At 35.4% G+C, this 27,757-nt stretch overlaps 1 protein-coding gene across 11 annotated transcripts in view; it reads right to left on the bottom strand.

The window, feature by feature from the left end:
- Positions 1-27,757, bottom strand: part of AHI1 (Abelson helper integration site 1) — a 212,064-nt gene that overhangs the window by 153,001 nt on the left and 31,306 nt on the right. For all 11 annotated transcript variants that reach the window (XR_003793672.1, XR_003793671.1, XR_003793673.1 and 8 more), the window contains 9 exons: positions 26,991-27,183; positions 23,469-23,564; positions 18,925-19,110; positions 17,606-17,758; positions 13,729-13,861; positions 10,259-10,382; positions 6,076-6,305; positions 4,388-4,494; positions 1,702-1,820 (listed from right to left, as the gene is read on the bottom strand). Coding sequence is in view for 8 of the 11 variants with exons in the window: in XM_029223601.1 (XP_029079434.1) it covers positions 1,702-1,820; positions 4,388-4,494; positions 6,076-6,305; positions 10,259-10,382; positions 13,729-13,861; positions 17,606-17,758; positions 18,925-19,110; positions 23,469-23,564; positions 26,991-27,183 (1,341 nt within the window). In the remaining 3 variants the exon portion in view is untranslated. The remainder of the gene's footprint in view (positions 1-1,701; positions 1,821-4,387; positions 4,495-6,075; positions 6,306-10,258; positions 10,383-13,728; positions 13,862-17,605; positions 17,759-18,924; positions 19,111-23,468; positions 23,565-26,990; positions 27,184-27,757) is intronic.

Here is a 27,757-nt window from a genome sequence, read left to right on the forward strand (position 1 = left end):
GGCCACCATGTCAGAAAATAAAGATTACACATTATCATTTTAATAGGCATATACTATATCATTGTCTAAATGTATCTTAAGAAATTTTCTATTGTTGGATAACACTTAGGATGTTTCCAGCTTTCCCCTACCATGAATATGCTTTCTGTGAACAACCTTGTGTATATATATATTTTTGCACTGCCTCATAATTATTTTCTTAACATAAATAACTAAACCTAAGGTTACTGGGTCAAACACTTCTGCTATATCTGTTAATGTTTTAAGTACTTTACATGTATAAACTAGTTTATTCCTCACAAAACACTTATGAGGATGGTATATTATTTCTTCCATTTGAGTGATGAGGAAAGGGAGACACAGGGAGATTAATCAACTAGTAAGGGAACAGGCAGTATCTGACTGTAAGCAGTTTTCTTCTAGAGCCCAAGCATGATCATAGGCTGAATACTATACTGCTTAAAAAGAGAACAAACAAACTCTGCAGGCCTGGTCTTCTAAAGTCTGGCTCTAATTTCTGTTAGATTCTCTCTCAGCATTCCTTAGCAAGAAACCCATGCTCATACAGACTAACTCACTCTGCCCTGAATACAGCTTCTATTATTCTACCTCCAAACTTTATTCCAGGCTTTTCATGTTTTCCACCCTAGTGAGGACACTGCCATCTTGTCTAAATTCTACCCATCCTTCAAGATTGAGCTCAAAGACCAGTCTTGCCACAGAGCCTTTAACAGAAGACTATATTATAGCTATCAGCTTTACCGTTGCCATGAAAAATACAATCCTTTTATTATGTATTTATACTCATTAAAAATACTTATTGAGTACTTGCTATCTGTTAGGTATGACGTGGGTACGATGTATAGAAAAAAAAAGAATAAGCAGATTCCAGTCCTTGAAGATCTCACAATGTAGCCTAAGTGTTTCCTATGTTATTTTGGAGGTAGTACAACTAGATTATAAATTCCTGATGAACAAATGCTGTTTATCATTCTCCTACAGCACCCATGCCAGTGTCTCAAACAGTTCTACATAAATACTGAAGGGCTTAATGGTTAGCCCTAAAGTGATGACTGCAGAATAAACTAACCTGGATTACCACATTTGCCTTCCTAAATACAATAACGAAATTTAATAAAATAGCTTTCTTTCATTTGTTTTACAGGAACTTTTAACGTCAAAACCAAAGCACACCAGAAGTCCATGCTGGTTTTCCTAGAACTCTGCTTCTGCCTTTTACATTACGAATATCTCTTTTCATTTGCCTCTTTTAGAAACAAAACAAAAAGGAAAAACAAGGATGTATGAATCAAAAGCCCTCTCATTCAGGCATGATAGTAGATTAATACTATGTTAAACCAATATCATAGAGATAAAAGATATTTGATGGCAGTAGTTTCTTTCTTTTTATTGTGAAAATAAAAAACAATAGACTACATCTCAGCCTAAGAACTATTCACATTTTGGGTCAGATAATTGTTGCAGAGGCCTGTCTCATGCACTGCAGGATGCTCAGTGATATCTCTGGTCTCTGTCCACCAGATACTGGAATAAACATTCAAAAGTGTTTCTAGACACTGCCAGAGGTCCCCTGAGGGACAAAATTCTCTAGTTGAGAACCACAGCTGCACTTTATAAATATGAATTAAATCATTACTTATTCTATGAGCACTTAACCTGCAAATACTGAAATATACTTACATTCGGAGATCCATAATTCTCAAAGTACTGTCTTTGGTATGAATTAACAAACGTTTTCCATTGGGATGAACCTCCAAGTAACTTATTGGAATCCCCTTAAACTCACTCTCTTTAATTTCCTAAAATGATTTTAAAAAAGATTATAAAATATTACCACTGTAAAGTTTGTCTAAAGTTAAGCCCTGTTAAGTGTACAAATTTAATTTTAAGATGTCATTTTCAATTGCACAATACAGGATGTTTTAAAATTGTTAGCAAAATTATTCCAAGTAACTTCAGGTTAAGGACGAAAATAAAGCTGCTAAAATGTATTTTTTGGTTGTTATGTAACACCATATTTAATTATTGTTTTTGTAGTATATTCCCAAACAAGAAGCACTTTCTACAAACACATCTTCTAACACTACACTTTCTGTTTATCATCAGATAAGAAACTTTCCAATTTTTATAAATTCAAAATTAAGTATAGAATTAGCTCTCAAGTTCTATTTCAGTCTCAGATTATTTCTCCATACATCTATTTCCACTTGTCCTGAAAAAGGTAAATTATCAGCATCTTATTCTGAAATAACTTAGTTTAGATTGTAATTTTTTTTGTTTGGATACTTAAGGCAGCTAAATCTTCTACTTATAGAAGAAGACTATAAGTAGACCTGATTAACGATGTCAAGAAAGACACAAACACCGAAGGAGAATCTGCCTGAACAAGCCGTGTATAAGGACAATTTCCAAAGGTTCTTGTTTCCATTACCAGGAGAAAGAAAAAAACTGCAAATGCAAAACTGCTTAAACTAAAGTCAAGAGTCAAGAGAGGGTCTGCTTTAACCTGTAGGCAGAATTCTGAATTAGCCTTCTTCTCCCTCGAGGACCCCTTATTATTCTTGCTCGCTTCTCTTAGAGGGTCTCCTCTTCAGAGGTGGGTTGGCACCAGCTGAGGTGGGGTACAAACTGCTACAATCCTAGTACCAGCAGCTGAGCCCCTCCTACCGCTATTTGGTGCTAAAACCTGCTGTCAGCTTTTTACAAGTTACAGAATAAAGTCAAATACTGATACCACAGATGGGGATTTTACTGAGCCCAACTACGATTTTGAGGTGGAGATGCACTACTGGAGGTGTGAGCAATTGGAGCACCACTTACACAGATGCAAATGTGCAAAATCAAAACCAAGGCTGCATAACAAGTTAAGTGTTAGGTACAGGTTTGAGAAAGCTGCTGGTAGATTCAGTGTTTGTAGTATCTGTTAATGAGTTCCTTCATATTTTTATCATATTCATGCTCAAGCCCTAGTTCTAAAGACCACGCGCTATATACCAAGGAGTGTGTGCAACAGCACATGGACACCTCATCTTAAGGGACAGATGTGTATAACCCAGCATCCTTCCCCCCACTGCTGGTTGAAGAGAACCAAGTAAGAAATCGCAGTCTCCCATCTGTCCTAGGACATAAGCTACTAAAAAGACATCCCAGCTCATTTCCTAACTTTCTATTTTCGACTGTCTCAAGTAACCACCAGGAGGCAGATTTCCAAGGTATATTTGCCTTTTGGTTACACTATTGAGGTAAAGAAACACATGATTTTTAATACAAATAATACACTCTGCATTGTAGACTCAAGTGATTAGAAATGGTGCCTTTGGAGCCTTGCCAATCCTTTAGGTATCAATATATAAGTAATTAGAAAGTTCTTTTCGAAGTGTGTGAAATTAGGCTACAACATGAATCCCAAACCATCATTCATTAATCTGACAGACTAGATGAGAATGACTAAAAATAGAACAGACTGGTTTTTAAACAGATCTGACAGACTCAACAGATTTAACTAAAGTTCCTGGAAATTCTTTTTCATGTAGAATGTCTTTTTTTCAAACAGGGACAATTATAATCTATTATGAAGAAGAACAAAACTGAAGAACACAGGTATAGCATGTAAGACAAAAATTATATCAATACATATAAAAACAACTCAGGTTTAATGATTCATTTTGTATTTTTAACTTAAACATACTAAATATGCACCAACAAAGTTGCTTGGTATACAAGCCATCTTTAAAACACTCTGCTTCAAAAATGAGATCATTCATTTGTTTCTGCCAATTTAGTATATCTCAAATGAAACAATTACTGTGATTAAATGATAGGCCCTCTCATACTTATATAATCTTGATCACATAATTTTGAGGGATAGCACTGTTAACAAAACCTTGAGCACAGTGTTTTTAGTGATGTTATTAGACCAAGAAAAAAATAATATGAATAGCGAAAATACAAGTTATTATGTATAGATGGTGATATAACATATACCTCATTTTGCATAAATTTCAGTAATGGATCCCTGAATACCACAGGGCAAATTAGGGCTCAAAAAAAAAAGAAACAAAAGCCTGGCCAAAATGAAGAAAATTTCACTACGTCACTATATTATCAATTAGCCATCAGGAAGACATGATAATTGACTTCTCAGGGACTGAGAAAAACTTAATTTCTTTGAAAAGAACGAACGGAATGTCCTGACATCTTTTTTTTTTTTTTTTAACATCTTTATTGGAGTATAATCGCTTTACAATGGTGTGTTAGTTTCTGCTTTATAACAAAGTGAATCTGTCCTGACATCTTAAAGTCATGCGGTTCAATTTTTTTCCCCCATTTCTTTAATTAAATCGCCAAATATGAAATGGCTCTATACCTTATTTACACTCCAGTGACGCACCGAGTGTTGCACATCATTAACTTTGACATATGTATTCCAAACAACAATCACGCCTGTGCAGTCTCCTGAATACATGTGATGACCTATTTAAAAAAAATAAAATTATTTACGTATAAATGTCACAGAGAGGTTGAAACAAATATTATGAAATTGGGAAAACACATCCAAATAAAACAAAGAATTGAAGGGCTAGTAAAAGGCATTACAGTTTTTAAAAAGTCCAAAAGGCAAACAATCAGATCCCAACTATCTTTAAATGAATTCTTCACCCTTTTGAATTATTTTTGATGATTTATTTCCCTTTGTCACCTACCTGAATTTGAATACAAAAAGAAATGAGCATCTCAGTTTATGTGTATGTGGCTCAAATTCCAAAGCTAAACAAATTATTTGAAATATCCAATACGATCTGTATTGCTCACCTTTATTAACCTATATAATCTATTTTATATTCCTGGAAAAACACCTATACTCTAATATATACTGTTAGCATAATACCTGAGACCTGGTAGGAACTCAAAAAATGACCAGGGAATGAATAAATTAATAAATAACAGGTGCTTCAGTTCAGCATCATTTCTTAGAGTCAAACCATCTTACAGTTGAATGGGACCTCAGAGATCATCAGATTCAACTTCATAACCCGTCAGGAATATCTTACAAACCATTATGAACAGATGGTTGTTCAGCAACTGTGAATGTAATATTTTACACAAAAGTAGCTTATTCAACTGATGAAATGCTCTGTATATCAGAATGTTCTTTCTAATTCTAAGCAAAGAAAATCTGTTTCTTGCAGCTTTGGCCCTACTTCTACCTACAGAGCGACGTAGAAGGACTTCTTTTTTTCCCACATCTTAACCAAATATTTGAAGAAATTCTTCATCTCTCTTTTATGAGCTACTTCTATTATGACAGAATTTTCAGACACCTTTCTATCCTTGGTTGACCTTTCCTGAATGTGTTCCTACTTATAAACATCCTTATGGTTGAACTGAGTACATTAGCAGTATTATCATTTTGATCTGGATCCCATACCAATTTATTATAGCTATACACACCTAGTATGTGAAATAATAGAAAAGGTGACTATTTAATAATGAATTTCTTTATTATTCCAGCTGACAAAATAACCTATATTTTATGTCCTTTAAACACTATCCATAATACTCATATTCTAAGATTAAACCTTTAAATAATTGCAAATCTCCCTTCTATATGTTTCTGTACTTAAAAAAAAATCCTGTTGCTACATTTAAAATATATATTTTCAATATTCCTCTGGGATTTCCACCCCCCATCTTCCTCATTTTTACCCTTTACATAAAACGGCCCTTTAAAAAACCTACTAAGGGAATAATCACCAATCCAATGAAATATATTTTGCAATTTGGAACAGGACTGGTTGTTACAGCAAAGATTAGTTGAATCAAAGTGTTTAGAAATTTACTGACTTCAAAATTAACTAACAATTCCCTCAGTGCCAAGGTCTATCATATGATCTTCAAAATATGCATAAATCTAAATATGCACAAACATATTTAATTTTATCTGATACATAAAGTCACCCTCAAGCTTAAATAATTATTATCCTAGTGAAACAGAAAATTTTTCAAAATTCTTCATGTAACTAGCCTTCAACTGGCATATATTCTTGGACATACCTTCAATATCAAAACAGAGAGAGTTGATGAAACTCTTGTGAGCGTCAAACTGTCGGATTAACATGGCAGGATCCTCTCTCATATCAACTTTCCATATACGTATCACAGAATCATAGCATCCTGTAACCACCAGCTCTTTTACAGCTGGGTGGAATTTAGCCGTGTAAACAAAAGAAGGATGAGGTAAAACTCTGAAAGTATTTGTATTGTTTATTTCATTTTTCCATATCCTGGAAAAGGATAAAAAAGTTACATATTGCTTCTGAAAGGTAGACATTTCTCTAAGAACCAATATGGGCAATGGACTTTATAAAAGTAAGCAAGTGACAACAACCAGTGGTAAATTTTATAACAGTAAAAATAATGTGATGACATTATTTGATAGCCAGAGTTCTTTCAGTTTGACAAAGCTATTTCTTACAGTTATTTTCAAGCATAATGGTTAATTCCTCTACTAACTGTAATCTATACTGTAAAATAAAAAAACTGTACTTGTATATGTCTGTACTTTTTAAACCTACCTATTTTTGGCATTGAGTAAACACATTGGATAGTTGGTAAAATACTGCATTTAATACAATATAAGTAAAAAACAAAACAGAGGGAGAAATTTCAATGATTTCCCATTTAGGCTGTGTATATTGTTTTTCCAAAGTGCTTACAGTTGAGGGTTTAGAGAATAGGGTACTCTATTAACTTTCTATTTGTAATTTCAAAGCATAGATAATGAACATAAACATTTCAAAGACTTAGAAGGCACACTGAAATTACTATATAAATACTTGAGTAAAATAACATTAAAATCATTACAATATTTTATAGAAAACAGGCTATCTAACGTCGAGCACTCACTTTATGTTTATTACTCTTGTTATCTCTTCCTTTATATAATAGGTGATTTAAAAGAAATTAATATTGTTATTGCTACAGTCTTGACAAGAGCAAACTCTAAGAGCTAAACTATCATGTTAGATACTCTGCAAGTCAATATGCAAAAATAGGCAAAATCTAGGAACAAACAGGTGCTTTGTGAGTGGGAAGCACTCGATTTTTAAAAATTTAAGTTATCAGAATTAGAAGAATTTATTAATTTTTTAATATGGGGATTTATAGTTCATCCTTTTAATTACTGTCTAAGAACTGAAGCAAATTAAGTCTTTTTCAAAATCATCTATAAAAAAATACAGTTGCTGTTCAAGAATAACATTCTGTAAGTTTTCTCAGCAGCTGCTTAAAATACAGGATATGATCTTTAATTACTAAGAATCCAACCTAATAAATGAAGGAAGTGAAAGAACATGTTTTCAAGTAAAAGTAAAGCATGTGTGTCACTGCATAAACATTTTTACCACAGTGATACTTTCAATGAACACATGTAACATGAAATATAGTACTTATAGAAAGAACAAAATCACTAATTTGGAGGGAATATTAAGGAGAATGCTAAAAGATAAAAACTTCAGTGGCCTGCTAATAAATCTCAGCGGCATTATCTGAAATACTATATAACAAGAAGAAATGAAGTAACTGTACCTTAAAAACAGCTCAATATAATTAGAACAGACACAATATCTTAAAATAAAAATGAAGCTTTTTACATAAAAGCGGAATCGGTACCAATGATGGCTTTCATCACCCAAGCAATGGTAGAATCCAAGATCAAAAGAAATGTATTAATGGGTTTGTGAAAAAAAATCAGATTGACCGTAGACAGAGAAGAACAGTGATATACAAATCTGTAAAGACCAGATGAACACACACAAAAATTATCAGAATTAGGAAAGAAAAAAGACATTCCAAAGTTAAAACAGTATGTGTGAAGAGAGAGCAGAGTGGGGCCTTCTGGGTCTATCTGGGAGCCATTACACATGGATAAGTCTTTCTGATTATATTAGGAGCTGCTGATCTGTAGTGTTCTCAAATTATACTGAAGATAACTAAAGATGGAGATTTAGGTTAAGCTCATCTGGCAGAGAGCTAACCAGTGGAAAACAGTTACTCAGGAGACGCTAACAATAACAGGTGACGTTGACCCCAGAGGATAACAGAAGACCTGGGCAGAAACCCAAACTCCTGCCACTTTTGAGCATTAGCAACTCTGGTTCTCTTCCTTTTGACTTTAGCTCATTCAGTGTAAGTATTCTTCACCTCTTTCAAAAACCTCACTGTCTTTTTTGTTCTAGCCACAGTGTTTCTCTCTTCACTCAGTTAATCCTTCACAACAGTATTTTTAGGATGTAAAGAGTCCTAAATTAGTATCAACTTCCAAGCTACAGAAAGAAAAAAATATCCTTTACTACAATATATGCTGTGCGAGGAAACCCAAGTTGACTTCAAGAAATGGTAAAATCTGAGCTGGGTTTTAAATGATGACTAGGAGCGCACCCTGGCTTACAAAAGGCATTTAGACGTGTGCTGAGTGAATGAGTTGGGCAGGAACGGGAGGAGAAGGGCATGTCAGCATAGGAAGATCCCACAGGTAACATGGAGATGCCAAAGAAGATAAGATGCTAAAGGTATTTCAAAAGATTGTGTGGGTGAGGCAGAGGGTACATGGGAAGTGCACAAGGGACGACAGAAGGTCAATGAGGGTCATGCCTGTCATGCCACGCTAAGGAACTGGAATATTTTCCAAAGCGCAAAGATTTTTAAAGTCAAGACATTATGAAAGATGGTTTTGGAAAGAATTTTAGCATAGCAGGGATGGAGGGGCTAGAGGGTGAACACTGGGAAAGCTTAGCAGTAACAGTTTAAGCAAAAGATAACAAGGACTTGAATTAAGGCAACAGCAGTGAGGATAGAGAGAATGTGACAGAATGTGAGGCTTTTAGGAGGCAGAATTAATATACTTTAGAACTACCTGTATGTAGAAAAGAAACATGAGTACTACTCTGAGTTCCCAGCTTGGGAGACAGGGTGGATAAGGATGCCATTAAAAACTATATGAGGGCTAAAAAATGAAAACAAAATTTGGTGATTTCCGTTATGGATCTGAGGTGCCATTGGGCAATCCAGACAGAAGTGTGTAATACAAAGTTGAATTCGGAAAAAGAGAAGGAGCTCCAAGTCATTAGCATGTAAGTGAGATTCAAAGCCAAGGAGATGAGAGAGACCAGGATAAGCACACCAAACCACAGGAGACATCGAATAAAGGATCTTGGGGATAAGCATTTACAGAGAACAGGCAGAAGAAAAGGAACAAGAGAATGAGAATTGGTCAGACTGATAAAAAGAAAACAGAAGAGGTTGTCAATGAAAACCATGACTTGAAAATATTTCAAGACTGGTCAATAATGAATTACTGCAGTGAAGGCAAACAGGGTAAGGACTAAAACTAGCCAGTGGATCTGAAAATTAGTAAGAAACTGCAGCTCTCTCAAAGGAAGTTTATATAGCATGCTGGAAGTGAAAGCCAGGCTAACTGGGGGAAAGTAAAGACAGTGTGTATAGGATGCTTCTTGATGGTGTAGAAAGAAAAATAATGTGGTAGCCTGAAAGGCAGGAGGAGTTTAGAGAAAGATTTCCTTAAGATAAGGAGATTTGAACATACTTCTAAGATGAGAGGAAAAAATCAATAGAGGAAGATACTAAAGAGACAACAGAGGTAGGAAATAAATGTAACAGATTAAAAAAGTAACTTTTAAAATATTTTATTGTGATACTTATTAAATTGGAAGGGGCTAAATTATTTCCAAAACTAACATTTTGAACAATGCAAATAGTTGACAATCTATTAAGCTCTTAAAACATAAGGTGCATATTCGTTTACTGACCCTACACTGTGCATTGAGCAGCACCATGTCCTGGCCTCTGCATCCAGCTAACAGTGGAGGCGGAACCCCTGCCATCAAGAGTTTATATTCCAGGAAAAATCTCAGTTGTTTAAGAACTTCATCTCAAAATATTAATCAAAGAGTGTACAAAATGATCATTTAAAGACAGTGAGGACTAGAAACATTATATATTACATAAACGAAATATATTTAACAGAATGCCTTTAGGAAAAACGTTTTCATTACTTCTTATTTAATCAGTGAGTCTGTATGATGCATGTTTATGACGGTTCCTTGATAAGCAAAACATCACTGAAGCATAAGAGTAGTTATATCACTTTATATTCATTCGCTCTGCTTTCTTTGAGGGCAAGCAGCATACACGGCGAGTACTTCTCAAGGATACTGACCTGGCAGTGCCATCAGATGATGCAGTAAGGATATAGCGATCATCTTTTGACCAGCAAAGATCATAAATGATATTGAGGTGGCCACACAATTCTCTCATGAAACGTCCAGAAGGAATTTCATATACTAATGAAAATATTCAAAAATTAGTATGTTTCCAGATAGAGGATTCTTAACCGAATAACATAAAAATTCATAATTTATAATAATTTGTATACCAGGTAAGCACTGTCTATAAGAATATTATCACCAAAGACATTTTCAGTATTAAAAAATTTCAAAGTCTAGGGCTTCCCTGGTGGCGCAGTGGTTGAGAATCTGCCTGCTAATGCACGGGACACGGGTTTGAGCCCTGGTCGGGGAGAATCTCACATGCCGTGGAGCAACTAGGCCCATGAGCCACAACTACTGAGCCTGCGCGTCTGGAGCCTATGCTCTGCAACAAGAGACGCCACGATAGTGAGAGGCCCGCGCACAGCAATGAAGAGTGGCCTCCGCTTGCCACAACTAGAGAAAGCCCTCGCACAGAAACGAAGACCCAACACAGCAAAAATAAATAAATAAATTGATAAACTCCTACCCCCAACATCTTGTTAAAAAAAAAAAAAGTCAAAATCTACTTAAAAGTAAGTTTTCACTTGCTTTAGACACAAGAATTTACATACTGAAAATTTTATAATGGGCTACAATTAACAATTATTCTTATCTCTTCAAAGCAATCCTAATAATCTTTGATAATCAATTTATTAATCTAATAACTTTAAAAAAATATTTATTTATTTAGGCTGTGCCGGGTCTCAGCTGCGGCATGCAAACTCTTAGTTGTGGCATGCATGCGGGATCTAGCTCCCCGACCAGGGATGGAGCCCAGGCCCGCTGCATTCGGAGTGTGGAGTCTTACCCACTGGACCACCAGGGAAGTCCCTCAAATAACTTTTAAATTGCAATTCACTTCAAAGGTTCTGTAATTTGGTCTTTCATGAATAAGTTATTATTTTATCTGAAAATCAATCAAATTCCAACCAAAATTTAACTATTCGAAGCAATGAGAAATTTAAACTGTGCTATTGTGAGAAAAAAATTCTAATACTAAAAATGATAGACACTACTGTGAGAGAATGGACAGAGATTTAATCTGAGAAACAAGGCATTGTGGTATGGCTATGTTACATATATATATATATATATATGTATATATATATATATATATATATATATATATACAAAATGAAATCTAAGATAACAACTTAACACAGAAAATACTTTCCAAGTCTCTACTTCCACCTAGTGGTAAAATCAACTGCTCTTTAAACTATCAAGCAGTACACAAGAACTTCTGTAATAGCAAAATGAAGACCTCGGAAAATCTGCTTCCCCATAAAAGCAACGAGAACACTGGCAAAAATTGTCAAAATTAACTTTTTCAGAACTCTGGAAATGAAAGGCTTGCAAAAATCTGAGGAGCATTTATTAAAGAAAACAGCTGAATCTTGGTAAGAACACTGAGCTCTGCGGTGTTTTAATTTGTCCTGTTCCCATTCCCCTCTCCCAAGCTCCAAAGTGGACTTCAAAACCAACAGCCTTGAAACTACGAAGAAAACCAGCAGCCTAGCAGCTATGGGATGGGGCAGAAGAGGCCTGAAGATCTCCAAAGCCCCATCTCCAAGATTTATCACTGCTGGACAGCTTGGCAGCTCCCGGAAAGGCTCCATTTTCAGGGCTTGGCTTTATCTGACCTGGCTCTGAGCATGATCTGTGTGAAGAGCTGAAACTCTAGGGTGCATGAAATAATCAGTGGTGTGGCTATCTGACACAGTGATACCAGGTGGGCCTAAGAAGAAGCTGACCAAAAAATTCAAAAGGAAAAACTGGGAATGAGATGTTCATAGGGCAGTTTGAAAAGCTCCAATACATTCTGGGGAATCTAGAAGGACACGTACGCATGAAAGGCTGTGTATATACTGTGCAAGAAAGACCTGAAAGGCCCTGTCTCTTACTGTGACTGCCCTGAGGGCTGTGCAAGTAAAGGCTAAGGCAAAGTTGTAAACTCCCTACTTTAGAATTGGAAACACACACACACACACACACACACACACACACACACACACACACACACGGCACTTCGGCACAGGCTGGGAGACCCATTCACTCAGGCATTTAAAAATCCCTCTCTAACCACTAGTGGACCACTAAGCTAACCAAGCAACGACTCCAGGGGTAAAACCTGACAAAGGATAAAGACCACAGAATTAGTCCAGGAACATCACTAAACAAACAACAACAACAACAAATCCCAGGTGGACAGATGGAGGGGGGGTAAAGAGGGGAATCTGATTTCCAGAGTTGCCACATTGTAATATTTAAAATACCTAATTTTCTAGGGAGACATACCCCTAAAAAAACCCCAAAATAGTAAAGTATGGCCACACACAGGAAAAAAAGCAGTCAACAGAAACTGTCCATGACACTGGTTTCCTAGATAAAAACTTTAAATTCACTTGTGTAAACATGTTCAAAGATATAAAGAAAACCACATCTAAAGAACGAAGGTGTGAGAATTATTTCTTAGCAATTAATAGAGAATATAAAAAAGGACCAAACGGAAATTCTAGAGTTGAAAAGTACAATAACTGAAATAAACAATTCACTAGAGGGGCTCAACAGCAGATATGAACTGTCAGAATAGTCAGTAAACTTGAAGACAGGTCAATTGAGATTACGCAGTCAGAGGGGCAGAAAGAAAAAAAATGAAGGAAAATGAATAAAGGTGCAGAGACCTGTAGGACGCCATCAAGTGTACCAATATAGAAATGATGGGAGTTCCAGAAGAAGAGAAGAAATAGAAAGGGGTAGAAAGAACATTCAAAGAAATAAAGATGAAAAACTTCCCAAACTTGTGAAAAACATCAATCTGCACATCCTAGAAGCTAAATGAATTCCTAGTAGACACACCATAATCAAAAAACAACGACAAAGATTCTTTTGTTTTATGAGATTGAAGCAGTAAGTATATCTAAATTCAAGTTTTTCTTTCTTTCTTTTTAAAAAATATTTATTTATTTGGCTGTGCCAGGTCTTAGTTGCACATAACAAATTTGAGGGCTTTCATAATCAAATTATCACTACTATCAACTGACTAAAATTGGATTAAAATTCGTCAAGAGATTTATTAATCCTTCATGTTGCAAAATTTCTATATTTAAAGTAGAAAATGCTTAAAAAAATACCTCCTGGATGTTTTAAAAATAAATTTATCTTCCTTCATTTGATCATTTTCATTCTATTTCTGGACCTACATTGTATAGCAAAGTGCAAAATTATTATAAAAGAATTGTTACTTTACTTGAGGAAATCTATTTTAATTTAGTAGTACTGGTGGATGACTCAAATTAAGATTTCAATGAATTTTAAAAACCAAAACTCATCCTGCGTATAGACTACAATCAGCTTAAACAGAAGGATCATTACTCACAGATAATCGGATACCCATCCCGGCTGGCACAGGCTGCTGCTAATATTCTTCCATTGTGGGAGAAAGCAAGACAAAAACATCCTCGCTCTCCTGCATTTAGTGAGAAGAGGTGCTTGTTTGGCATACGGCAAGCCTGAAAAACATACATTTTACTAATATAGATGAAGAAACATGAAAATATGAAAGCTAGCTGTTAACTTCAATTATTGTAGCTGTTGCAGTTTCTGGTTTTTTAAAAAGTCCCTTTACTGTGACGCAGAGGAAGAAGAAAGCAAGTAAGCAAATGATGGAAAACCATAGTAAATTACTTTCAAAGCAGAGAATCACTTTCAATTCTCCAGAAAATTAAGTGAATTTATACTCCATGCCTAACTAGCACTATTCACCCAAAATATGAATAGAAAATTTCAATATCTGATACTCTAAAGCTGTCACTACCACATTATTTTTATACAGCCACAAAAATGAATGTATGTTACACCATTATTTCATGACAGCAACTAATAAGTGATTTTTGCTGAACCATAAACTTGTTCTGAGTCTATAAATGCCATATAGGCCTAGCTGAAGTCCATGATGTATGAATATTCATTCTCTTTCTTTTTCTCTCTCTTAAAATAACCACTATTTGTACTGCCTTCCAAAATGTATTTTCAAAGTAAATCAATCACCTCCTATTGATTTCTCATTCACTAATTTTATTAAAATTCCTTCATAATTTTTATGTTTCATTCCTTATTATCAGATGAAACCAAAACTTTCTGTGAATTATTATCTGCTGTAGAAAATACTACTTTTTTTTTTTTTTTTTTTTTTTTTTTTTTGCGGTACGCGGGCCTCTCAGTGTTGTGGCCTCTCCCGTTGCGGAGCACAGGCTCCGGACGCGCAGGCTCAGCAGTCATGGCTCACGGGCCCAGCCGCTCCGCGGCATGTGGGATCTCCCCGGACCGGGGCATGAACCCGTGCCCCCTGCATCGGCATGCAGACTCTCAACCACTGCGCCACAAGGGAAGCCCACTACTTACTTTTATTTGTCCTAATTCTCTCTTTCAAACTTTTGTGAGCCTTAGTTCCTGTGTTTCTTATTATTCAAAAAGTTCAACTGAACATATATTGAGCCCTTACTATATGCCAAGAATGTGGCACTTTATTACAAATGTCTTTTTATATATTCATCACAGTAAACCTGTAATTATTATTACTATATATAGCTAATAAGGATTATTCAGAGGGTTAAGCCCAGCTTAACGGGCCGAGTCAAAGACTACTGGTTCAAGGGCCCGCCTTCTAGATTGGTGCCAGGTTTTTCACAAGTAGCATCAAGATTTAGCAGCATTATGAAGAGGCAGCATTATGAGCAGCTACTAGAATGGCGAAAAATTCAACAGACATTTATTAGGTGCCAATAATGTACCAGACACCATTTTCCCTCCATTCTCTATTGGGATGATATAGAAAAGGGAAAGGGGGATAAAAAGAAGACAAAAATTGAAGGAAAAGTTAGGAAGTTTCATAACCACTTGCCGCTGCTCTTAGAGGAGGAGACGTAGTTAAAGAAAACTCTGTGCCTCATCACTTAAGCCAAAATACTAACGGCACCATCATTTCCTTTGTATTCCCAGAGTTTGACACTGTACGCAGAAGAGGCACTTGATGAACGTTTAATAGCAGCAATAAAGATCCTCAACATTTTCAACTCTTTCCCCTTCTTCACTACCTTGTCAGTCACTAACTCACACTAGGTCTTTCCTTTTGTATTTACCTCTTACTTCTCACTCTTACCACCAATACCCCAAGGTTGGACCCTTCTCACCTCACACATCAATGACTGCAACGGCTACCTTTCTCTCATTCTGGTGTATCCTACCTCAAGATCTACCTGCCATCGCCAGCGTTAATCTGTCCTAAAATACAACTGTTATCGTGCTTCCTCCCTACCTGAAACCTCCCATTATCTCTCAATCCCACACAATCAAATATTAGGCTACCTACCATTTGAGCCACTCCACAATGTGGGCCTAATCTATCACACCACTTTTACCTCTTATACAAACTTGGGTTTCCAGCCAGCCAAGTTTTGAGTGCCTGAGGAATACAGCAGGTGCTTTCCCATTTATTTACAACATTGCCACAATATGAAATACTCCTCCCTGTCCTCTTCACCCACTCCTAACTTTGCCATGCTTTAAAGTCTACCTCAAGTTCCACCAACCTGTTGAATGAACCCTTCTTCCACCACTCCAGATCACCTTCTACATAGCTGCAATTCTCAAACTGTTTTAGTTTCAGGGTGCTTTACAGTCTTAAAAAAATTTTGAGGACTCCAAAAAGCTTTTGTTTATGTGGCTATATAAACAGATATTTATTATATTAGAAATTAAAATTGAGAAATTTTTAAAATATTTGTTAATCATTTAAAAAACAACAGAGCAAGCCTATTAAATGTTAACATAAATAATTTCTTTTTATGAAAAATAACTACATAAAGTGGAATTGTTCTATATTTTTGAAAATTTTTTTAACATCTGGCTTAATAAAAGATAGCTGGAATTTCATAATTGCTTCTGCATTCACCCTCTTGTGATATCATGTATCATTTAGTCTCTGGAAAACTCCAGTGTATACTTGTGAGAGAATGAAAGTCAAAAAGAAAAACTAAATCATTATGGAATCATTAGAATCATTATGATCTTATTATGAAAATAGACTGACTTCAACAGACCCCTTGAAAGTATCTCAGGACTCCCAGCAGTCCCCAAATCACACTTTGAGAACTACTGATCTAAACAATTATTTTTATAGCTATATTTCCTCAAGACTTCTTTGCAGCAAACCTGACAGTGAACAACACTGTAACCACTTCCCGTGTCCCCAACTGACGTGAAAGGTCCCCAAGGCCACAGTCTAAGTATTATTCTCTCCATATTATTATGTCTGAAGTATTTAAAATTGATTTTAAGATGTATCTGTAAAATGAGCCTCAGAAAGTCAGATATCATGCAAAACAAAATGTGAACAGGTCTAGGAAAACAGTCATTCTTTGTATATACTGAGTATATAAAATGAACCACTCCACTCTTTATGGAAACAAGAGATTTGCAAAACTTTATCAGTAATGCTTCTTGCCACTACAAAATACGCTAACCAAGTAAGAGAACTTTAGAAAAAGCTTAAATACAGCTCAACTTGTGGTAAAGATATATACATACACCTATCTCTATCAAAATGTGACTCAGGAAGAAGCCAGGAGCTATAAAAAAGTTCACGAATCCACAAATTGTAGATTTACGGGCTGAACTGTGTCCCTCCAAATTCATATGTTGAAACCCTAACCCCAGTACCTCAGAATGTAACAGTATTTGGATATAAGGTCTTTAAAGAGCTGATTAAGTTAAAATGAGGTTGCTAGGGTACAGCCCTAATCTGATAATAATAAGAAGAGACACCAGTGATGCACGCACACAGAGAAAAGACCATGAAGAAGCAGCAAGATGGCAGCTACCTGCCAGCCAATGAGAAAGGCCTCAGAGTAAATCAACGCTGCCCACCCTTAATCTTGGGACTTCCAGCCTCCAGAATTATGAGAAAGTAAATTTCTGTTGTTTAAGAGGCCCAGTCTGTGATATATTTTTATGGCAGCTCTGACAAACTAATAAAACTCCCCAGGTCACTAAAGAACTTAAGATAGTGTCTTCATGCACATGATAGGCACTCTATTATTATTTACCAAATGAATGAATAGAAAGACAAGATCATGGTTAAAAACAAGGATAATCTGGGAGTTTTAAGTAGGAAGCCAGTTACCATAGGAGCTGTTGGCGTTTTTAAGGTAAATGAGTAAATATCTAAATGAATCCAGTGTCAGAGACCACTTCACCTGCCCAGGCAGTCGTTTCCACTTCACCACTTCCTTTGAATCTTCTAATCCAGGTGCTGTGTCTACTGAACGTGCCTCATGGTGTTGTTCACAATACAATGGTTTACCCTTTTCTTCCTGAAGAGCCATCATAGAACGGTAAGATGGCTTTATCTAAATATGTATAGAAAGTGAGAAAATGTATATATCACGTTAATCTTTTTCTCTTTTCTAGCATATATGGTTTTTAAAATATTGAAACAAACATTATAATATGAAAATGTTTTCAAAATGTAATCCAGAAAAAAATTCTACTTTTATTTGTACACTATTGTAAATAAAATAAAGGTTGCTTGAAATTACAGTCCTAAACCCAAAAGCCTTAAAAGGGGGAAGGAATAAAACAGAACTCCAATAGTTACATAAAATAGTTTTAGTAACTCTGTCCCTTTGTTTCTGCCTCTTCACCAATACCTACCAGATGTTATATTATGGCTCTGACACTGTACTATGGTATCTCTGGCTTTAGGATCATGAAACTGATAACATAAAGATCTAAGGATTTTTAAATCCTCCATTTCTTAAAATAGGTTTAACTACACTCAAACCAATGAAACCAACCCTATGGTCACATTTTATAATATCAACTACAGAATATGCAACTGGCCTGAAATGTCTTATAGCAATGAGACAAAAGCAAAAGTTTCACCTCATTTTAGGACAAATGCTTCGCTAAGATATTCATAATTTTAACCCATGTGAAACAGAAGTAGAAATATTACTTATTGATTATTTGAATAATATTGTAAAAAAATGTGCCTGTAATTCATGGGTCTGCAAGCTATGGTCTGGGCCAAATGTAGCCTGATGATGTTTTTGTAAATAAAGTTTTATTTGAACACATCCAAACCCATTTGTTTAGTTATCACCTACATATGTCTATGTAGCTACTTTCACGTTATAAAGGCAAGGTTGAGTGGCTGCAACAGGGACTGTATAGCCTACAAAGCCTAAACTATTTACTGTCTGGTCCTTTATGGAAAATATTTGTCAACTCCCACTTTAAATCATTCTCTTATCTTTAATTTTTAAGGATCAGTATTATTAAAAAAATATTTCTTTTTCCTAAAACTGAAATCTATACTTAGTACTTAAAATTCATTTAAGTATCTTTTAAGTATCAGCTATTACGGGCTTAATATATAATCTCTGAAGGTCCCTTTCTATTTCAGAAGTCTATTAAAATAATTCTAAAGACTTCACCTTTTTAGAAATAGAAACATGTCACCATTTAATCTCAACAATGGAAGATATATATTTTGCATGTGCTATTAACTTACACATTCTGGAACTTTTAATCCTCTTACAGTTACATACAACGTTGATGGATAACGATTTCTTGGGCATTTTAACCACCACTCAAAAACCTCAACGACATTTGATTGGGATCGAGGCTTTGTGGGTGGGTAATACAGCTGCAAGCGAAGTTTCGAATTGATGTTTACATTTCCATTGGCTCCTAGAAGCTTAAAATAAGAATTCAAATAAAATGTTTCCTTCATTGAAAATACAACCAATAAAGCAATAGTATATAGTCAAAAACTCATTTTAAAAAGATTAACGTGGCATGCTGAAATTCTTTAGATTTGTAAAGCAGAGGAAAGAACACTGACACAGTTGGTCAAGCACAGTTCCAGGTCATTTTGACAAGATAGCCCAAATGACTTAAAATATCTTCCCAATGGCTGTCTTTTCCCCTATACAACTTCAGACTGTTGGTAAAGCATTTATATTACTGCGCTGGGTGTTACTTTTTCAAAGGAGGTGATCAATACACATTTGTTTGTAATAATACTGTTTGTAATAAAGATTAAAATGCATATTATTTAAACACAGAAACAAATTTCCCATTTGTTCAGCATCAGTATTTTTAGTGGTAAAATTTCATGATGTTTAAATTTTTAAAAAGTCAAAATTATTTTAAAAAAGTAATTAAGATACTTAAACTTGTTTGAGCCCCTTATTACATTTTAAAAATATTTTAGTCTACCTTCTTAAAAAGGTCTATTCAATCAAGAGAAACTATTAAACAAGACAACGTATGTTTCAGCTACATAAATGGAGATTCTTATGAGAAAAATAATGTCACCAACTCAAAATGGGTCCTCTTTCACTAGACTATTGACTCAAGTAGAAAATCCCTTTGTTAACTTTTGTGTCCTTTACAAATTAGTAGAGACAGTTGGGAGCTTTTGCAGCAGTTTAGGCAGGTGGAGCTGACAAACTCCAAGAGTAGGAAGGGACCGAGTACAGGGAATATTTAATAACTGTTACTGACTCATGCAACTTGGAAAGTAAAAACGAGAAGAATCAAGAAAGACTCTAAGGTAGCGCTATCCAACAGAACTTTCTGTGGTGATGGGCATGCTCTCTATTTGTGCCATGCAAAACAGTATCCATTAGTCACACATGGCTATCGAGCGCTTGAAGTGTGGCTAGTGCAGCTGTGGAAATTAATTTTTAATTATATTTAATTTTAGCTAATTAATCTGAATTCAAATGGTCACTTATGATCTGTGGCTACCAAAACAGATAGGGCAGCTCTTAGGTTGTAAACTTGGGAGACTGGACAGATGGTGGTGCTACCAACTGAAGCAGCAGATGTGGAAAAGTTAAGAGATCTAGGGAAGATGTTCAGCTTGGGGGGGTCAGATATCTATGGGTCACCCAAGTTGAAATGTCTGAATTCTGAGGCACACACAAGAAGAGTGGGTCTAAGAAAAGTGGATTAAAGATGGAATCATGAGTAGGATTGATATTAAAGAGATAGGTGGTAGACCAGGAAGGAAACTGAAGGAACGGGATAAGGAAAATCAGGAAAGGATGGTGTCGAGAAAACCAAGGTAACAAGAGTTTCAAGAGAGTGATATCACGCACATAGGTGTGATAAAAGAAGAACTAGAAAATGTTCAATAATTTGGTAAACAGAAGTCATAGTGATATGTTTGGAGAAGCTTTACTAGCTGAGGCAAAATCCAGATTGCAGTGTGTTCAGGAATGAGGCATCAATAAAGAAACAGAGTTGGCAAAAAATATAGCTCATCTTTTCCCTACCCCTCTCAGGGGAAGATGTAAAGTCAATGGAGGTCATAAGCTGAGAGGTGATGTTATGATATAGAGGGGTAAAAAACCAGTTACAAATTGAGCAATTGAGATATTCAGTCGTTAAATATTAAGCAGTCGAGATTCCCTTCATAAACTGTACTACTATCTGCCTGAAGCTTATCATAAGGGAATGATATCATTTTTAGAAGATATTTATTCCCCAGATTCTAAATCATACTTTCCACAAGTTGTATTAATATTCACCAGGCAATTTAGTTTATACTAGTACGCTACTTAGTATGAGTAAACAACTAAGATTCAGCCAAGATCCTGCCATTATGATTACAAAACTACAAAGTGGAACTTGAATAAATAAGGCTTTATTATTTTTTAGTTTAAAAGATTAGTCATATATATGTGCTTAAAGAATCAAAAGCGCCTCTACCTGAGAATTCGGATAAAGTCTCATTTAAATCTGGACAAAGGTCCTTTGGGGTTCATTTGGACCACTATGATAACTTTACAGTTAACTAGGGCAGTCCTGGAACCAACGGTATAGGTTTTAAAACATTCACATTTTAATTTGATTCATGCCACTTGCTCAATAGATATTCACGGAGCACTTCCTATGTGCCATTAATATGCGGAGAGTGATGATATTATAAAACAGAGAGTTTGAAGAGTGATATATTAAATGCAAAGAGATCTGGTAAAATAAGGACTAAAATATGTTCAACAAATTGGCCAAAAAGAATCACCAGTGACTTGAAAAGCTTACAGTCTAATGAAAGAGATATATGTTCTAGTAGAGGATGCACATAGAATAATGTACACTTTATTCCTGACTGCCATTTATATCAATGGCATAAAGTGGATAAATAAATAAAACTTAATATGACACAAAGGTAAAAATGCTGTGAAATACATTGTTTCCCAAGTGCAGTTTACAGTAAACTGCAGTTCTGCACAAACCATAGCATAAAAGGAATGAAAAGTTTCTAATAAGACCACAAGATGGCAATGTTTACTATGTGAAAGTGACCCTTTTTTGCAGTTTTTTTGTTTGTTTTTATTTTTGCCTTTTTCTTTTTTATTTGGTATGAGAGGGTGTCTAGAAAAAGGTATAACAGGTTATAGAAGGGAGATTTTAGAAGGTACAATGGACTAAGTGATTCTTCAGCCTATCAGACTGCCATTCAGCAAGCCGACTGCACCTCTCCTAAAGCCTCTAACCCACAACATGGATTAAGTGCCCCATCTGGGTTTTCACAGCATCTACTCCATAGCACATAATCATATAGGTAATACGTTTATACAGAAACTGAACTGGAGGGCAAGAACAATGTCTAATTTATCTATGAATGCCCTATATTTAGCAGAGTACCCGGCATTTCATAGACTATTTTCATCGACTATTTACCATATACATTTCAAATAGTAAATACTTGTTGAATGGATGGATGCACAAATGGAAAAGTTTTATAAGACAATACAAAACAGGTTAATTACTCAAGACATTTTAAAACTCAAATTTATGTTTAAAGTCAGAAATAAAAGAATTATGTAAGTAAAATGTCCCCCTTTTTAAACATTAACCTATCCACCTCTTTCATCTCTGCTGAAACATCCTAGTCAAGACACCATCATTTTATACCTAGACTACAGCAAGAATTTTCTACCTTGATTTCCAGTACATACCTTTGTACCCTCTCTAATCCATTCTCCACTCAGCAAAGTAATCTTTCTAACAAATAAATCAGATTATTTCATCCTTTTGTTTAAAATCCTTAAACGGCTTCCCATTACTTTTTTTTTTTTTTTTTTTTTTTTGCGGTATGCGGGCCTCTCACTGTTGTGGCCTCTCCCGTTGCAGAACACAGGCTCCGGACGTGCAGGCTCAGCGGCCATGGCTCATGGGTCCAGCCGCTCCGTGGCATGTGGGATCTTCCCGGACTGGGGCACGAACCCGTGTCCCCTGCATCGGCAGGCGGACTCTCAACCACTGCGCCACCAGGGAAGCCCCCCATTACTCTTTAAAGTTTATAATGGTGCCCTGTTGCTATAATGGCTCAAAGACCTTGTATTATCAAGGCCCTGTCTACCTCAGCAAGCTCTTCAGGCACCATTTCCCCTTCAGTCTCTGTCCTCCAATCTTAGTGGCCTTCTTGTGGTTATCTAGGTATTCCTTGTTCCTTCCAACATCAGGGTCTTTGCATAGCCTGTAGCCTCTACCTAGAACTCTCTCTTTCCCACTACTGCCATCCAGCTCATGCTCAGGTTCAATGTCTCTTCTGCAGGAGACCTTTTCCTGACCCCGCAGGATGTTTTCATCATCTACCCCATCCAACTTGAGAGTATTTATAAAAATTGTAATAAATGCTAAGTTGCATAATCAATTGTTCTATGTCTGTTTTTCTTGCTAGAATATGAAGGCCATGAGGTCAAGGAGTTTATCTTCTTTGTTCACTGACTAGAACAGTGGCTGGCACATAAATAATAAATAACTTGTTGAGTTGAATAAATGAGATCAGGGCTGTGTGTGTCTTCCTCTGTGCTGGATCCTTAGAGCCAAATAGTGTACCTGGCACACACTAAGCACTCAATAAATATTTAAGAATCTGAATGAGCATCACCTGAGCTTGAATTAGTAACTCTTTACCATGGCAATCTTACCTCCTTATCATAACTCCTTATATGAAACCAAACTGACTTGGAAAAAAGTAGCGCATCAGATTTGAAGATTATTTTAAACATTCTTTAAAATGGATGAAAAACATACCTTGAGAAATGCCCAGGCGATTTTCCGGAAGCCACATTCTTGGTTTCGAATTTCAGAGCTGTTCTTAATTTCTTCCATGCTTAAGAAATCAAGAATCTGTAAATAAGCATAACAAATTACTTCACAGTATACTAGGCTATCTAAAATTTAATATTTCCTAATAATATATTATTAAAATTTTAAAAATCCTCCCTTAGAGAAGAAAAACATTTTTATTTCATCTCACTCACTTTTGAGTTAACTCATCCAGTTAGTAAGGTCCATTTTTTGACCACTTTAGCTTTTATCAATAAATCTTTAAGATTTATTTAAAATTCAAGACAAAGCATTAATTACCTCAAATATAGTCCTGGCAAAAATACACCTAGCACAAAATTCTTAAGCTTTGCTCTTTTTTTAATGTATGAGCGCAGACTTCAACGAATTGTTTGTTTAAAAAACTCATGGCCTTAATCTGTGGGTTTTTCCTTGGATCAGCTTCCTGAAATTGGGTATTTTCTCTTTGGATATATGTTGTCATTAGGCTTCTCAAGAGAACTTCTTTCATATCTCTACCCTGACTGGATATTAAAGCTCATGGATTTGCAACCAACCTGCCACAGAGACTACATGTATTCTAGGTACATGTCAGAGACTACCACTTACTGGTGCTTATCAAAAGCTCAGCTGAGATAACAAATCTTTATAGAGGACTGCTTAAAACATAATATGCACTCCATTTATTCCTCTTCTTTATACTTAAACTTGTCTTCAATGTAATACATTCTCAGTGAAAAAAATAATGACCGTATAAGAAAAATATATAATAAAGTAAAAACTTATAATCCAGACCCATAGCTGATCAACATTAACATCTAGTTTATAGGTATCTAAACCTTTTTGTGTGTTCCAATGCTATTTGCAAACTATTTTCATGTAATATGTAGTGGATAGCTCGAGTCAATACATACATATGTATACCATCATGTTAATGGCTGCCTAGTATTCTTCTGTATTAGAAATATCATAAATTTAATAAAAAAACTATTTATTTAACCAAACCTCTTGCTAATTGAAGAGACCTGTTTCCTTAAAATTTCTGCTATTATAAACGCTGCTTAAATAAATATCCTTACACACACATCTTTGTGCATTTGTCATTTTTCCCTTAGCTGAAATACCTGAAAATAGAATAATAGCTCTAAGAACTTCTGATAGATATTATCGAGTGGTCCTCAATACACCATTAAAAAGTTGAAATCAAAAATTAGTTTTGTAGACAATAACATTTTATGTCAAACCTTAAGAATCAACCGGGCTTCCCTGGTGGCGCAGTGGTTGAGAATCTGCCTGCTAATGCAGGGACACGGGTTCGAGCCCTGGTTTGGAAGATCCCACATGCCGCGGAGCAACTGGGCCCGTGAGCCACAACTACTGAGCCTGCGCGTCTGGAGCCTGTGCTCCGCAACAAGAGAGGCCCCAATAGTGAGAGGCCCACGCACTGCAATGAAGAGTGGCCCCCGCTTGCCACAACCAGAGAAAGCCCTCGCACAGAAACGAAGACCCAACACAGCCCAAAATAAATAAATAAATTTAAAAATAAATTTAAAAAAAAAGACTTGGGTTTAACACCCCAAAAAAAAATCTTTTAAAAAAAGAATCAACCAAAAGTGTTTATAATTCAACAACCTAACTTTCTTAAATCTCATAATATTATTAAAATGAGTATAAAATAATATTATGATAATGGAGGACAAATTTCTATGACACAGAAACATACCTTTATACACAAATTATATCATTTTTTTAAAAAGCATGGCTTTGTACAAATCATACAACATAATCACAATTGTAAATGGTGGATTCATACCATAAACACACTAGATCATCTGAAAGTTAAGGATCATAAAAACAAGTGACTCTACAAAATAAGTTATTGGCTCTGGTCATGCCTTGCTTTTCCCATGCTAAAATTCTCCATCTTGCTTAAACTGGAGGAGAGGCTTTCTCTCCTTTCCTTTGCTTATGGAGAGATAACATGAAGTAGGGAAAAGAAATGTGGTATTTTAGATTCAAATTATCTTTAAATACTAATTACCTTCACCTAAAACTGGAGTAACTCTGGGATAATCACTTTATACTTTGAGCCTTCATTTCCTTTGCAGTAAAAAATTAGAAATAATAAGTCAGCTAATATCCAAACTATGTAAAAAACTCTTACAACTCAATAGTAAAAAAATAATCGGATTAAAAAGTGGGCAGAAGATATGAAGAGACATTTTTCTAAAGAAGACATTTGGCCAACAGGTATATGAAAAGATGCTCTACATCAAACATCATCAGAAAGATGCAAGTCAAAAGCACAGTGGGATGTCACCTCGCTCCTGTTAGAATGGCTATCATCAAAAAGATTAGAACGAGTGTTGGCAAGGATGTAGAGAAAAGAGAACCCTCGTGCACTGCTGGTAGGCATGTAAACTGGTGAGGCTACTGTTGAAAACAATATGGAGGTTCCTCAAAAAATCAAAAGTAGAACTACCATATGATCCAGCAATTTCACTTCTAGGCATTTATCCAAAAAACCCACAAAAACCCTAATGCAAAATTGTTCATTGCAGCATTATTTACAGTACAGATGTGGAAACAACTTACATGTCCACTGATGAATGAATGCATGAAGAAACTGTGGTATACACACACAGACACAGACACACAGACACACACACACACACACACTCACATACACACACAAAATGGAATATCATTAAGCCATAAAAAATAATGAAATTTTGCCATTTGTGACAACATGGATGGATCCCAAGGGCATTATGCTAAGTAAAATACGTCAGAGAAAGACAAATACTGTATGATCTCTCTAATATGTGGAATCTAAACAAACAAATAAACTAACCAAGATCATAGATACAAGAACAGATTGATGGTTGCTAGGGGCGGGGGGTGGGGGTTAAGAGAACAGGTGAACCGGTTTGGGTTTTTTTTAGTTTAAATAAATTTAATTCTTTAAAAAAGGTCAGCTCACAGGCGCTCTACTCCATAAAGCTTTCCCTGACTGCTATGACCCTCCACTAACCCTTGACATCTAAGAAGCTCTACTTCATTTTGGTTATATGATACATTGTATTAGTCAAGCAATCTGTGTATTTTCTTCTTTATTTCTCCTAGTAGTATACAAAATCTTAGGAAGTCTGATACAGTTAAATGAGTTTATTCTTTGTGAGGAGGGTTAAAAATGGAAGGCTGCTTAGACATAGATTAGATTCATCACTTCAGTGAATAGTCATGGCATTGTTGTAAGGATTAAATAATACAGAGTAAATCAAATGGCTAACTACTTGTACTAGTAAAGGCTCAGCAAAGACACGATTACTTGTATCTCCATAGCACATTACAAATACATTATTCCTAGAGGTCAAATTCTCACACTACTTTGTTGTATTATTGATCTACTAAAATAATAGCTTATATTTGTGCTATTAAAATATTAACTAAAATTTAGTTTAAACTGCTCTATTCAATTCATACCTCAAAGAACAGGATGACTTTAGGACTCTCATCAAAATCTCGAAGCAAATAGGGAAAGTTTTCATTAAATATAATTTGTTCTTCCCACTCCGGAAGTCTTGATTTTAACTGTTTAAAGTCATATGGCTGGGTCATAATAGGAAGAATATAATCCACATTCTCTTTTTCATAGTAAGATGAAACAGGCCGTTCACTGTTCAAAAAAGATACTTTCATTAACACAGTTCTTTACAATTTTAAGGCAAGAAAAAAAATAGAGTGATAGAGTGTTCAAGGTGAGGTGACCAAAAATAATAAACAGCCATGATACATAAGGAAAAAAATTTTATCTATCCAGAAAACTACAAATTTTATGCGACGTAAAAGTAGTAGTATCTTAGTTTCATCTTGTATTTACATACTATCAGTCAGTTTCATAGAATTACTTTATTATTTACACATAAAGTGAGAGGTGTGATTACACCTTTGGCATACAAAGCTGGAATTAAGTAACACCTTCAGAATCTTAAATGAGTTTGTGATAAATTAGTACATTAGATTTAAATAACAAAATGATCACAACAGGATTGTAAGTACTTTGAGGTGTGTCATATTTTCTTTGTATGCTCCAAGACAAATGAATAAGTGAATAACATTTCTGATAATTTTCAAGTTTCCCAGGCCTGCCATTTTTCCAAACAAATAATTTTTTTTGAATTCTAGTACTGTCATTTATTTTATCAATATTATACTTCCTGTTTGGGCCTTCAAACACATATTAGCTATAG

The sequence above is a fragment of the Monodon monoceros genome, unplaced genomic scaffold, assembly GCF_005190385.1.
Source record: "Monodon monoceros isolate NGI ecotype Baffin Bay Population unplaced genomic scaffold, NGI_Narwhal_1 Super_Scaffold_15, whole genome shotgun sequence".
NCBI lineage: Eukaryota > Metazoa > Chordata > Mammalia > Artiodactyla > Monodontidae > Monodon > Monodon monoceros.